Here is a 12,344-nt window from a genome sequence, read left to right on the forward strand (position 1 = left end):
TCGTAGTTTTCTATCACGTGATCGTTGAGCTGAGTAAGTGCCAGTAAATTATCAAGCCCTTCAGAGGTACTAATAACAGAGCACAGAAGTGATTGGTGTGCAAATAGCTGACAGACTCAGAATAAAGGGAAGAAGAATAATTGGTAGTATTTCCAAGGCTGCATTGCTATTGCGTCTGTTGCTTGAAGTAAGCCACAGAGTTCTAGTCCATTTATTTACTGAGTGTGCATTTGGACATCAGAGTGTAAATGCTCTTTGAATATGTAACACAGTCTGTAAACTCTGACATTGATTTAGTTCAATAGTTTTTCTCTTATTATTTTGTTTTATTTTGAAAACAGCCTTATGCTGGGTAACTAGCATTGGTGTAGCACATTACAGCATTATACTCTAAATAGCACCCTTCCTTATTCCCTATCCATGATTGAATTGCAGACCTCATGTTCTTGATTTCCTTTAATTTCTCTTAACCACTGCCACCAGGTCCTGTTTCAACAGTGCGAAAAAGATCCTGGAAACACCATCTTTAAGCAAAACTAAACAAAGTTCTGAGCAGCTTGATCAAGAAAGACATTGGCTTCAAGGGTGGGTTGACTCTATAACCTAGATGCTCACTTAGAAGTAGAACCATGACTCTGTAAGCCAGCACCTCAGCTTAAGGGAGCCTGAAGATCAGGTACAGTGTACTGTGCTGGCCAGGGACCCACTCTGTAGGAAGTCAGGAGTTAATAATTGTTCTGAATTTGTGTCTTCAAAATAACTATTTGTTATTGTGCTTTTTATGTCTTCTCCTGGCTAAGTGCATGAGAGAGAACTGTAGTGTTGGTAATGTGGCAGTGGGTGAATTAATGTTTCAAGTGATAGATGTTACACTGTCTTGTTTCTCGCAATAAAGGAATGCCACTGCCCCTTGTGGGCACATAGTATCATTGACATTACTGCATAATTTTAATTTCCTTCTTAAAGGACCAGTCAGTAATACAAAATATATAAGAGGGAGGTTACAGATGATTTATTTATGAAATATCCTTTTACAGTATTTTTTTCTGTAAAGCATAGACAGGATATTTCTATCTTCCTGGTGGTATACTGGTGGACAGAAGAATTTCATTGTCAGGTTGTGGCCTCACTGACAGCAGAACCCCCTGAGGAATGCATGGTGGGAGAGTTGTGACATCAGTCAGGGGAGTATGTGGAAAACGCATCAAGAATATTTAAGGAAATAGGGCTTTATTTGTTTTAATTAAGATAGCATGGCTTTATTATTTTTTTAATTTTGATTTTGTTGAACAAGAAACAGAACACAAGAAAAAAAAGTTTAAAACACATGGCAATTAAAGAAAGAAATGCCTCCGCCTGTCTGACTGGAGAAAAGAGCAGGATGTTATCACAGTCCTGTTTCAGTATTTTCTCTAATTAAGCTGCATCTGCTTAACATGTTGTGAGATTTAATAAACAAAAATATAAATCATATTTAAGTTTTCTTTCCTATGTAGCCTTGATAAAAAGAATAGAAATTAAAATAAAAAGATGTTAACACTCACTGGTGATAGTAAAAGTGATGTTTTTTTGCTCCTAGTGTCATCCAGACATCACAGCTGGTCTAAACATCTGGTGAAACACTTATGTAGTGCTATAGCTTAATTTCCCTCAACAATTTAACTACTCCCAGCACCTCTTATCTCCCCTCAGAGAGTGGTGTCCACAATTTGCCTTTGGTAGTTTAGCCTTCTGCTAAATCACATAGCACAATAAACCTGTGACCGCATTACTACACATGTAACTGCTTACATGGCGAGCTTCCTGTCTTCCTCCCAGTTGCAAAGGAATGCATTTCAGGGTAATAATAAAAGACTAATGATTGACAAATGTGATCAGGAAGAGATTAATTTGCACAATATCTACATAGCAGCACTAAGTGCTGAGGTATTTTACTCCCTTATCATTGCTAAGGCATATCAAATGTAAACATTACAAAATGTTCAAATAAACTGCTAATATATACTTCTTTAAAGTGTTTCACAAGGTTTCAGCTCCATATGATGGTAATGCTTTTATTGTCTAGGAACAGCTGAAGTATCTAGGAATAACACCTTTATTATGGCATATTTTCACAGACATGTTATGACCAACAATCCAAAGTTTTACCTATTTCGGTCATTTAGACCAATATTAATCACAATACAAGCAGTATAAAATAACCTTTAATGAAAAAGAGGACTGGTGAATGTAACTTTACCTGACTGTATCATGCATATTCTTACCAGTCTTGCTGCTTTCAGCTAGTCTGTGCTTTCCAGGCACTGCTCTACATTACCTTCTAACTTGTGCTAAGCCTGGCAAGGGAACTCTGAGTTTCTGCAGGATAAAGACCTCTCTGTTGCACTGACACTGAAATGTCTGATCCCCCACTTTCTGACAGTGAAGTATTAAGTGCCATGGTTGTGAGTGTGCTTGGCAGGTGGTTGGAACTCTGAGAGTCTGTTTCAGATCTATGGCATTGCAGCACTGCATTACCTAGCAATAGCCATGGAGGACTGAGAGACACTGTATTGACACCGTGTTACATTCAGGATGGCAGATCCTGAATATCGTTAGGAAGACTGACAATGATCAGCACGATGATAGAACTCAGATTCTGTTTTCACCTTAGTCGAGTAACTTTTCAACTCTGCTATAACCAGTAACGTTATGGCTATCTCCACACACCTGTATTTAATGTGGAAATAAATACTGTATCTTTATATACTTGTGCCTTCCTCAGACACCAACAGATATTAACCTTATTTTCTTCCAGGATTCTTTCTTGGCAATATTTTATATTAGTTTAAATCTGTTTACCATTATTATTTCCACAGGGTGCTGTCAAACTCCATACACTTTTCCTGCCACTAGTGTCAAAGTCTTTTAATACTTCAATATTTATATTTATAGCTATGACATCCTTTAATGCACTTAATAGAACTTGCAACAAATTGAATTGGTGTTTTATTTCCATTTAATTGATAGATTACAGCTGCCAAATTTGGAACATGTAGTTTGTTAAATGTTTTAAAGTCTCCAGAGACTAAGGCATTACAATATTCAATCAAAATTAATATATAATCATTAAAGACAACTTTTGAAGGATTGTCACTTGAGCAAAGAGACACAATGATTGCATGAGCATCTTATAGACGAATAGAACTTGAAGTTGAAGATTAACTTGAATACATGCAGTAGATTAAATTATATAGGATTTGGACACACTGCTTTAACTCCCAGCAGCCATATCACCCTGCAACTCACAACTGGCAACCCACTGAAGCTAAGCAAGTGTGAGCCTGGTCAGTACCTGGATGGGAGACCTCCTGGGAAAAACTAAGGTTGCTGCTGGAAGAGGTGTTAGTGGGGCCAGCAGGGGGCGCTCACCCTGTGGTCCATGTGGGTCCTAATGCCCCAGTATAGTGATGGGGACACTATACTGTAAACAGGCGCCGTCCTTCGGATGAGACGTAAAACCGAGGTCCTGACTCTCTGTGGTCATTAAAAATCCCAGGGTGCTTCTCGAAAAGAGTAGGGGTGTAACCCCGGTGTCCTGGCCAAATTTCCAATTGGCCTTTACCAATCATGGCCTCCTAATACTCCCCCTCTATGAATTGGCTACATTACTCTGCTCTCCTCCCCACTGATAGCTGATGTGTGGTGAGCGTTCTGGCGCACTATGGCTGCCGTCGCATCATCCAGGTGGATGCTACACATTGGTGGTGGTGGAGGGGAGTCCCCATTACCTGTAAAGCGCTTTGAGTGGAGTGTCCAGAAAAGCGCTATATAAGTGTAAGCAATTATTATTATTATTAATACATGTATAGCAGATAAAACACAAACTATACAATTTAATTAATTTAATAGAATGTACTGTATAGATGGTATAAAGATAATCTGAAAGCTAATAGCCAATCCTTCAACACTGGAGGAAGAAAAGCCCGCTGTTACAGAGTGATTATAAATGACAATGACAACACTCGGATTTTGGAAAAGCAGTTGCCAGGGTGAAATGCCTTAGAGAGGTATAGTTAGACAAGGGAGCTTGTTTGAAAGAAAACTATGAGTGTCATGGCTCACTGTGTGTGAACTTTAATTCAAATATGTAATTTTAAACATAAGGGATCCATTTATGTACACATCTAATTACTATTTATGTGGAAACAGGAAAGTGCTTAGTGCCTTAAGGCTGTTTGATGTTGAATTTCTAGCTGCCTTAAACAAGATATGTCAGCCACATACTGTATATACAGTACTTTTTGTGACCAAATTTGTCACAAAATATGAACTTTTATTTTGGTCTGATTTATTGAAGTTAAACAGTACAAAATGATTTTAAATTAGATTTTAATGATCTTATTTTTCAAATGACTAAATTAAGTGAAAATAATTTATTGTAAAAGCAGTTCCTAAATGAATTATTTTCATTTGTAAGCATTCTATAGCAGTTAATATTAAAAGTCTGATTTGCATTTTTAAGTTTTAAGTTTTAAATGTTGTTACATTAATATAGTAGATCTTTCTTATTGACCTACAAATGCTATATAAAACACAAATATTAAACACATGATTTTACACAGTCAATACCTACCTACCAGTTTCAATATATTGTATAAAGTGGAATTTATGTATAAAAGATCCTACATTATTATTATTATTATTATTATTATTATTATTATTATTATTATTATTATTACATTTTCTTCTTCATAAACATAAATGGTAGTTTTTAACTACTGGAAAATGCATCAATAACTGAGTACTCACTAAACTGAGAATCAATAACTGAGTAGCATACTCTATCTGCGACAAGATGTTTGGTATGACAGTGTAAACTCATGACTGGACAATTCTTGTAAAACCTTGGAGAAATCTATGTCAACCCAGTCTTGTTTTTATTATGCAAAACAGGCTTTGAAACCAGACAGGCATGTTTAAAAGTGTAGAAAAAAATCAGTACTGATTTGATTTAGCTAAACATAACTAATAATTCCATTAATTATTAGAGAACACACCCCATGCTGGTGCCAGTTGTTTCTACATTAAGATTACATTGTATTTTAGGAGCTTTAGTGACTTTGACTGCTTTGCCTGTGTGGTCTTTGTACACTGAGAGAACACTACATTTTATTTTCTGAATTCTGATTTTGCTAGTGTTTTTCATTTATTTCAGTCTAACTGGATTTTAATGTAGATCCATTTATTTTAATTATATATATATATAATAGATGCTATAAGGTAGCATTTGTATAATTAAGGTTAATCTTTTACATTGTTTAAATTGCTATTTAAACATAGTCAAGTGCATCCAGAGCTATGAACATGAGACTGTATTGTTTTACCTAATATAGTGTGGTACAGAATATTACCTTTTATGATTCATCAGCAGCTCCCTGTGAAGCTCCTGGTGGCTTTTAGAAGCTTTCACTGGATTATGTAGCTTTTTGGGTTTGATTAGATCATCACCTCCTTCCATATAGGCTGGCTGAGCCACCGGACTCCCATGTGTATGATGATCCCTCTGCAGACCTGTGTAGGTGGACCCTGTGGAGAGACAGGTGTCAGGATATTGAGAACATTACACGTGGTGTGTGTGTAAACTCCAGGCACTGCACCCAAGTTGAACATGAGAAAGACAAGGGGTCCCATTGCGTAGTACCAACAGGGCTTACAGCTGTTACAAAAACACAGATATTGTAGATAATTTGTCAGGTAACAGAGCCCATGCATGAGTCAGTTACAGAAGTGATGTTACCCCCTCTGAAATCTAGACAGTGTGAAACTCTGCCGCAGCAGAGGAGCTGGTCTTTTGATGTGTGGACCAGTTATCCACTACCCTGGGAGGGGCACTGTGCTTGGAGCTTGTAAGCAACTGGGACTGAATTCTAGCAGGAGCAGGGAGAGCTGCATACATTACACGTCCAGGGTCAGCTTCCAGGGTTTTGTTCTTTTTTAATGATAATATCAATTTCTCTGTCTTTTTTCACAATGCTGGAAACCAAAACTTTCTGAATAGATTTCAAATTATGAAACCATCAAAGTTAAACATGCTCTGAAATAAAACTGAAATGAGTACCTTGGAAGTCACATACACAGGCTTCAATGATCCAGATAAGAACTCTCATACTAAGTCCTAATAAATTCCAAACTACTTTGGGCTTCATGTACACAAAGTAGAGTTTGTAGTCTCTTTAGACAGTTATACTCGCTGGTGTCCTGAAAAAGGCATAGTTAATTAATATTCACATTCCTATTATATTAATATACTGTAGTTTCCTATGATGTACTGTATATGAAGTGAGGATACAATAAACTCAATAGGTGGTGTTTTAAAGAGTTCTGTGGTCCATAGTTTAGAAGTTACAAATATGTGCAATCCATCAATTTGAAAAAAACATACATTCTTTTTTATTTCTTAAGCTACAGTACAATAGAGAAGGTTGTGACAAAAACAACACTTCAGTCCAAAAGAAACTTGGCACATCTTTCATCTTTATGAGAATGTTGTTTTCTACCCCTGAATGACAGAGACCTTGGAAAGCCTGTTAAAAACTCTAATTATCAAACAACCTTATTCTTGATTAAGACTTATTGTGTACAAAATCAATTAATTTTAACCTTTTTTACTGGTTAAATCTCAGTTATACACAATGGCCTTGGAGGTGATGATTCTTTCCATTTCTACAGTATCAAAAGAATTGGAATCTTGAGTTTGAGAAAATGCTGAACTAAAATAATTATATAGAAAAAATGTTTTTTCTAGTTACAATTCATTACTCATTCAAAATCTATTTTTTCTTTTTAGCAAGGAGTGTTTTTACCTCTTCAAACTCAAGATAACTTATTTCACAAGTCAAAATCTGTTTGCTTTTTGTAGTTTTTTTCCCTTTCATGAGAATTGTTCCTTCCTCTGTTTCCTAAAATTTATTGTAGTTGCTTTGAAGATGAGACAAGCAAGTGAAACTGAAAATTTCTAAATCCCATATTTATTTTTTTAAACGTCAAGCATTCACTAATCCCTAGCCAATTATTTCTACTCATCAGTACTTTCAGTAACTTCTATTCCCCTTGTTTGGCCTGGCTCAACAGTACAAACAGATTAAAGGGGACCTGACGCCCAAGTGATTCCAGGTATCAAATTTAATAAAGTATGAGCCCTGGCCTGAACAATGCAATATTCCTCATGTGGAACAAGACTCACCTTTGCTATTTAATATTTAAAAATCTGTATGATTCACCTTTGTACCTGAACACTTTCTTATCTGGAAAAGAAAAGTTACTGAAGTAATCATTTATATCATTCCTGATATATCATGCCACAATGTAGTAAATTTTATTTATCTACTCCTATTAATGGGAATTAATAGTTTAATTAATAAGTTTAGGTGGATGCTTCCGTGACTCGCATTTTTCATCACAAAATGCTATATTATTTTATTCACCTTGTTTTCTTTTTTTTTGTATTTATCTTTAAGAAATAGAATGGATATACAGTTTTAGTAGGTAGCATGAAATGTCTTTCTGTTTATTTCATGTAAAGAACATAGCAAAATTATTTTTACCATGATATTTAAAATTAAATTAAAAATTTTATTAATTTATTTAAAATTACAGTATGTGAAGAAAAATTTTAGTCAAGATATAAACAATTTTGTATCAGTAATGTAAACTAAAAAAACGATAAGAAATTCCCATCAGAGCAGTTCATTACAACCAAGAGAAAAGTGATGGGTGGAGTAGGAGCCAGTTGAAGACACAAGAGATGAAAGGGCAGAGAAGAGGGTTTACACCAGTTACTAAATCCATTTGAACTATTTTTACATGTTTAAGTTAGCACTTTTAACTGATATTGTCACGATCACTACTCCTCCTCTTAAGGGCGCTCCAGCCCTTCCTTGTTCTGCCCCATTACCCACAGTTGATCCTTATTCCAGCCCCTCTTCAGTTCCCCCTTAAAAGCCAGACGCAGACGTCATTCGAGGCTCTTCATTGAATTCTGTTTCGTGAGAACCCGGGTCCTGCTGCGTCTGGCTCCGTTATGCTTTTAACTTTCTGTTCCTGTTCCCCCCGCCGGTCCCAACCCAGTTCCCGTTTTTAAACCCCTGGATGGATCGCCTGGCCATGGACTTATGCTTCAGTTTTGGATTCCTCGTTTGGACTTCGTCTTGGATTGTTCGCCCCGGACTCACTTCCCCTAACACCTGCACCCCTAGGACACACCCCCTGTCTCCATATCCGTCTCCTGCATGACTTTTCCCCCAGTGTTTCCTCACAATTCCGGATTGTGTCGTCTGCACAGGGCCCGGAAAGAACTGTTAGTGACAGATATACTCAAAGCAATAGTTTTATCATAAGTAAACAAAAATTAAACATTTTAACATTTTTTTGCTCAAATCATGTTATACGCACATTTTGCCATATTTGTGTTCTTGTTAATATGCCTTGGATACTGAGCCCATCCCATAGCTCCCCTTACTTCCAAGAGAGACTTCAAAGTCATGGAGGCTTTCAGTCTCCATTAATGGTGGCTCTCAAGTTCTGGTGTCTCTTCTTCCTCAGAAGGGACTGGAATAGTAGAGTGGGAGTGGATACGAAGAGATGCTGCCCTCCCCCGGTAGGGGGCATCTGGTCCTGATGTAGCAAAATCAGACGGCCCCATTAGGCCATAGCCATGTACTCTCTAGCTCATCCATTCGATGATGTTGCATGGCTCCACCCATTTGGCATTGGGTTTTAGACTACGGCCTCTGATCCAGTGAGGGTTGTAGGTACAGACCTCCTTCTGGGGCTGGATGAGCTGTTCTCTTGCCTGTACTGTACATTGTACTTCCACCTGTATTGTTGTTTATTATTAGAGCAGTTCTCACCTATCAAGCAGCATAGTGATGGATAGCCTCCATATGCAGTTGGTCTATCTGTCATTTGAGAGTGATCTGTCTTTAACTTGGGAGTGATCTGATCAAAGACTATCTCTGCTGGCATGTGCAGTTTCCTGCTTTGCAGAGCAATAAGCCAGGAGCACCAGGAGAAGCTTTTGGTCCCAATTTATTTAGTTTTTCTTTAAAACTAGTGATAGCTGAGTCCTCAGAATGTGGTTGAATTGCTCCATGACATCATTTCTTTCAGGATGCAGGGACATCTGGCCCATAACCTGGGCCACCTAAGACTTGAACTTCTGCCTGTGATCTAAATGGATTTCGTCCAGATTGGCTGAAAAACCCTATAATCAGAACATCACACACCCTCTCAACCTCCTAATCAGGCAAGGTGTAGACTAGCCAGCGAAGTGGTCCAACACAAAGCAATTACCCCTCGGTGTCCTTTCTGTATGTAGGCATCATAGCAGCAGCAGAAGTCTTGTCAGATACACCTCCAGTGATGACATTTAGAGAATTTTTGTCATCCAGAAATGTCCTAGCTTTAGAGGTAAATGGTAGGCTAATAATACCTTTGTCCATAGTACTGAAGGGACCACTTTTTAAAGTTTTCACCTTATCCGTCTCCTTAAATACTTTAATTCAACTCACACAATGCCTGAGGAAAGAGACTTCCCTCTTGAAGGTGGCACTTCTCCAGCAACCAGCAGCCATGATTCTCTCCAAGACCAAGTGGAGAGCTTGAGGAATGCTGTCAAAAGACCTGCCATGGACCATTAGATAATCAAGATATAGAAGGACACCACCCCCTTTCAAAATGTTCACCTTTTGTTGCCCTAAAGCCCAAAAAGAAGACAAATAAAATCAGACTTTTTCCAGTTTTATTATCAAATTGCACCTTGCAACATCCAAGTGAAAAAGAAAGCACAATTTCTGAAAAAACATATCTAAAAACGTAGAATAACTGTGATGGAGAAGGGAACACCCCCCTATGTTAATTCTTGGTGGAAGCACCTTTTGCTTGAATTAAAGCCTTGAGTCTGTTTGGATTCATCTCAACCAACTTTGTACACCTAGAGGGAGGAATATTTGCTCATTCCTCCTTGCAGAATTGATCAAGCGCAGTCAAACTGCATGGTGACCGTTGATGGACTGCCCTCTTTAAGTCATTCTAAAGATTTTTCGATGGGATTTAGGTCGGGGCTCTGACTTGGGCACTCAAGGACATTCACCTTCCTGTCCTTCAGTCACTGTATGATTGCTTTGGTGGTTGCTTTGGGTTGCTGTCATGTTGAAAGGTGAACGATCTTCCCATTTTCAACTTCCTGGCTGAGAGCTGCAGGTTTTCTTCAAGACTTTGCTTGTATTATGAACCATCCATCTTTCCTTCTGTCCTGAAAGTGCCCCAGTCCCAGCTGAAGAGAAACACCCCCTAGACAGGATGCTGCCACCACGGTGCTTTACTGTAGGAATGGTGTTCTTTGAATGGTAAGATGTATTGGGTTTTTGCCAGAACAAAAAGTTCGATTTTGGTCTCATCTGACCACAATACTTTTAAGGTACTTTTTAGCAAAACATAAACTAGACTTGATATGGCTTTTTTTAAGGAGTGGCTTTTTTCTTGCCACCCTCCCATACAGGCCAGATTTGTGGAGCGCTTGTGATATTGTTGTCGCATGCACACAATGACCAGTCTTTGCCATAAAGGCCTGTACTGTAGCTCATTTAAAGTTGCCATCCACCTCTTGGTAGCCTCTCTGATCAGTCTCCTTCTGGCAGTCATTCAGTTTGGAGGGACGGCCTGATCTAGGCAAGGTCTGAGTGGTGCTATACGCCTTTAACTTCTTAATGGTGGTCTTGACTGTAGTTCACGGGATACTTAAAGCCTTTGAAAAGTTTTTATACCCATCTCCTGACCTGTGGCTTTCCACGACTTTACCTCAAAGTTCTTTTGAAAGCACCTTTCTGCCCATAGTGGATTCTTTTCTTCGAAACGCACTTCCAAGCAGTGGAATCCTCTAGAAACAGCTGCTTTTATTCTGAACTAATCAAAATCACCACAATTGATCACAGGTGGGAGCCAATTAGTTTGTTGTGTGACCTATAAGGTGATTGGTTATACCTATATAAGTATATATATGCAATTGTAAGGGGGGTGTTCACTTATCCATTTAAGGTATTTTACTGTTATTAATTATTAATTTTATTATTAATTTTCAGAATGTTTTAGAATTTTATTTTCACTTGGCTAATATGGGTTACTGTGTGTAAAAAATGGAACAAGCCTAAGTTAATTTGTTTTTATTTTCAGAGTGTCATACGACAAAATGTACAAATTTTTAAAGGGGGTGGTGACTTTCTATACCCACTGTAAAGGATAGGAAAGAGAAAGAAGTAAGCTTGGCTAAGGTTACAGGGTGAAAGTCATGGAGCAGTCCAATGGTGGGGAGCAGAACACTACAATACTATCTCCAAACCACCAATCATATTCTATTTAATGCATATTACAGCAGTACTGCCAGTAGATGTCAAATTAGAAACCGTCAGAAATTATCTTCCCATGCTAGTCCTGTTATAAAATTCTATTTAAACTAAATTCATGACAGCTAGCCACTTACTCAGGTTTGTGTTAAAGCATACTGGAAAAATCTCAAAACAAAAAACGCTGTATTATTAAAAGGGAAATTAGTGTGTGTTAGTTAATATTTACATTCTTGTTGTCAAACAGCTATGATTCATCTCTTACAATGATCTCTTACAGGAGAACAGTTGTTTAGTAAGATTCTGGTTCAGCAGCACTATCAGTGATATAATTACTTTGCTAAAGTGGACTCCCTTGATAATATAGGCACTGCCATCTCTAAGCTGCTTATCAAGGCTCTGCAGTATTTCCGTGAAGTTACTGACACTGCTAATGAAATTCAGCTCCTGTGGGTGTTATGATTAAATCTATGCAGTCCTATTAACAGACCCACCAAGTGGGGGATGTGACTGACAGGAGTTGTTACATTATCATTTGTAATGCTGTGGAGGAAAAATGTTCTGTTTCAGAATTAACAAACATTAATGTTTGTCCTGGCCTGATCTGAATAGGCTAGACTGACAGAACCAAAACATTCAGTGGAAAACATGCCTGAAACAAACCACAAGACAAAGCCTTGACTTGAGATGTCAACAGGGGTTCTCTTGTCAATGGCTCTGAAAACACAGTATATTTTTAAGTGGGCTGTTATTTCTAATATAAAATGAATTTTTTTTCCTAATTTAAGTCTCATTTGCCTGGTTCCATTCATGCATGGAAAGGCATTTTCACACAATAACCTTTAAATTGCTGCCCATCAGAGGTGACTTAAACAGTGAATGAACGGTCCTTATGCATTAAGTTGAACAGCTCATAATTTACATTGACAAAAATAATAGTGAAGTGTAACCTTTCACATCCTA

At 37.8% G+C, this 12,344-nt stretch overlaps 1 protein-coding gene across 2 annotated transcripts in view; it reads right to left on the reverse strand.

Moving 5' to 3' along the window:
• LOC148661828 (actin-associated protein FAM107A) overlaps positions 1 to 12,344 on the reverse strand; it is a 55,650-nt gene that overhangs the window by 8,929 nt on the left and 34,377 nt on the right. For both annotated transcript variants that reach the window (XM_088636175.1, XM_088636176.1), the window contains one exon: positions 5,394 to 5,568. In XM_088636175.1, the coding sequence (XP_088492301.1) occupies positions 5,394 to 5,568 (175 nt within the window). The remainder of the gene's footprint in view (positions 1 to 5,393; positions 5,569 to 12,344) is intronic.

The sequence above is a fragment of the Lepisosteus platostomus genome, chromosome 6 (assembly GCF_059453375.1).
Source record: "Lepisosteus platostomus isolate fLepPlt1 chromosome 6, fLepPlt1.hap1, whole genome shotgun sequence".
Taxonomy (NCBI): domain Eukaryota; kingdom Metazoa; phylum Chordata; class Actinopteri; order Semionotiformes; family Lepisosteidae; genus Lepisosteus; species Lepisosteus platostomus.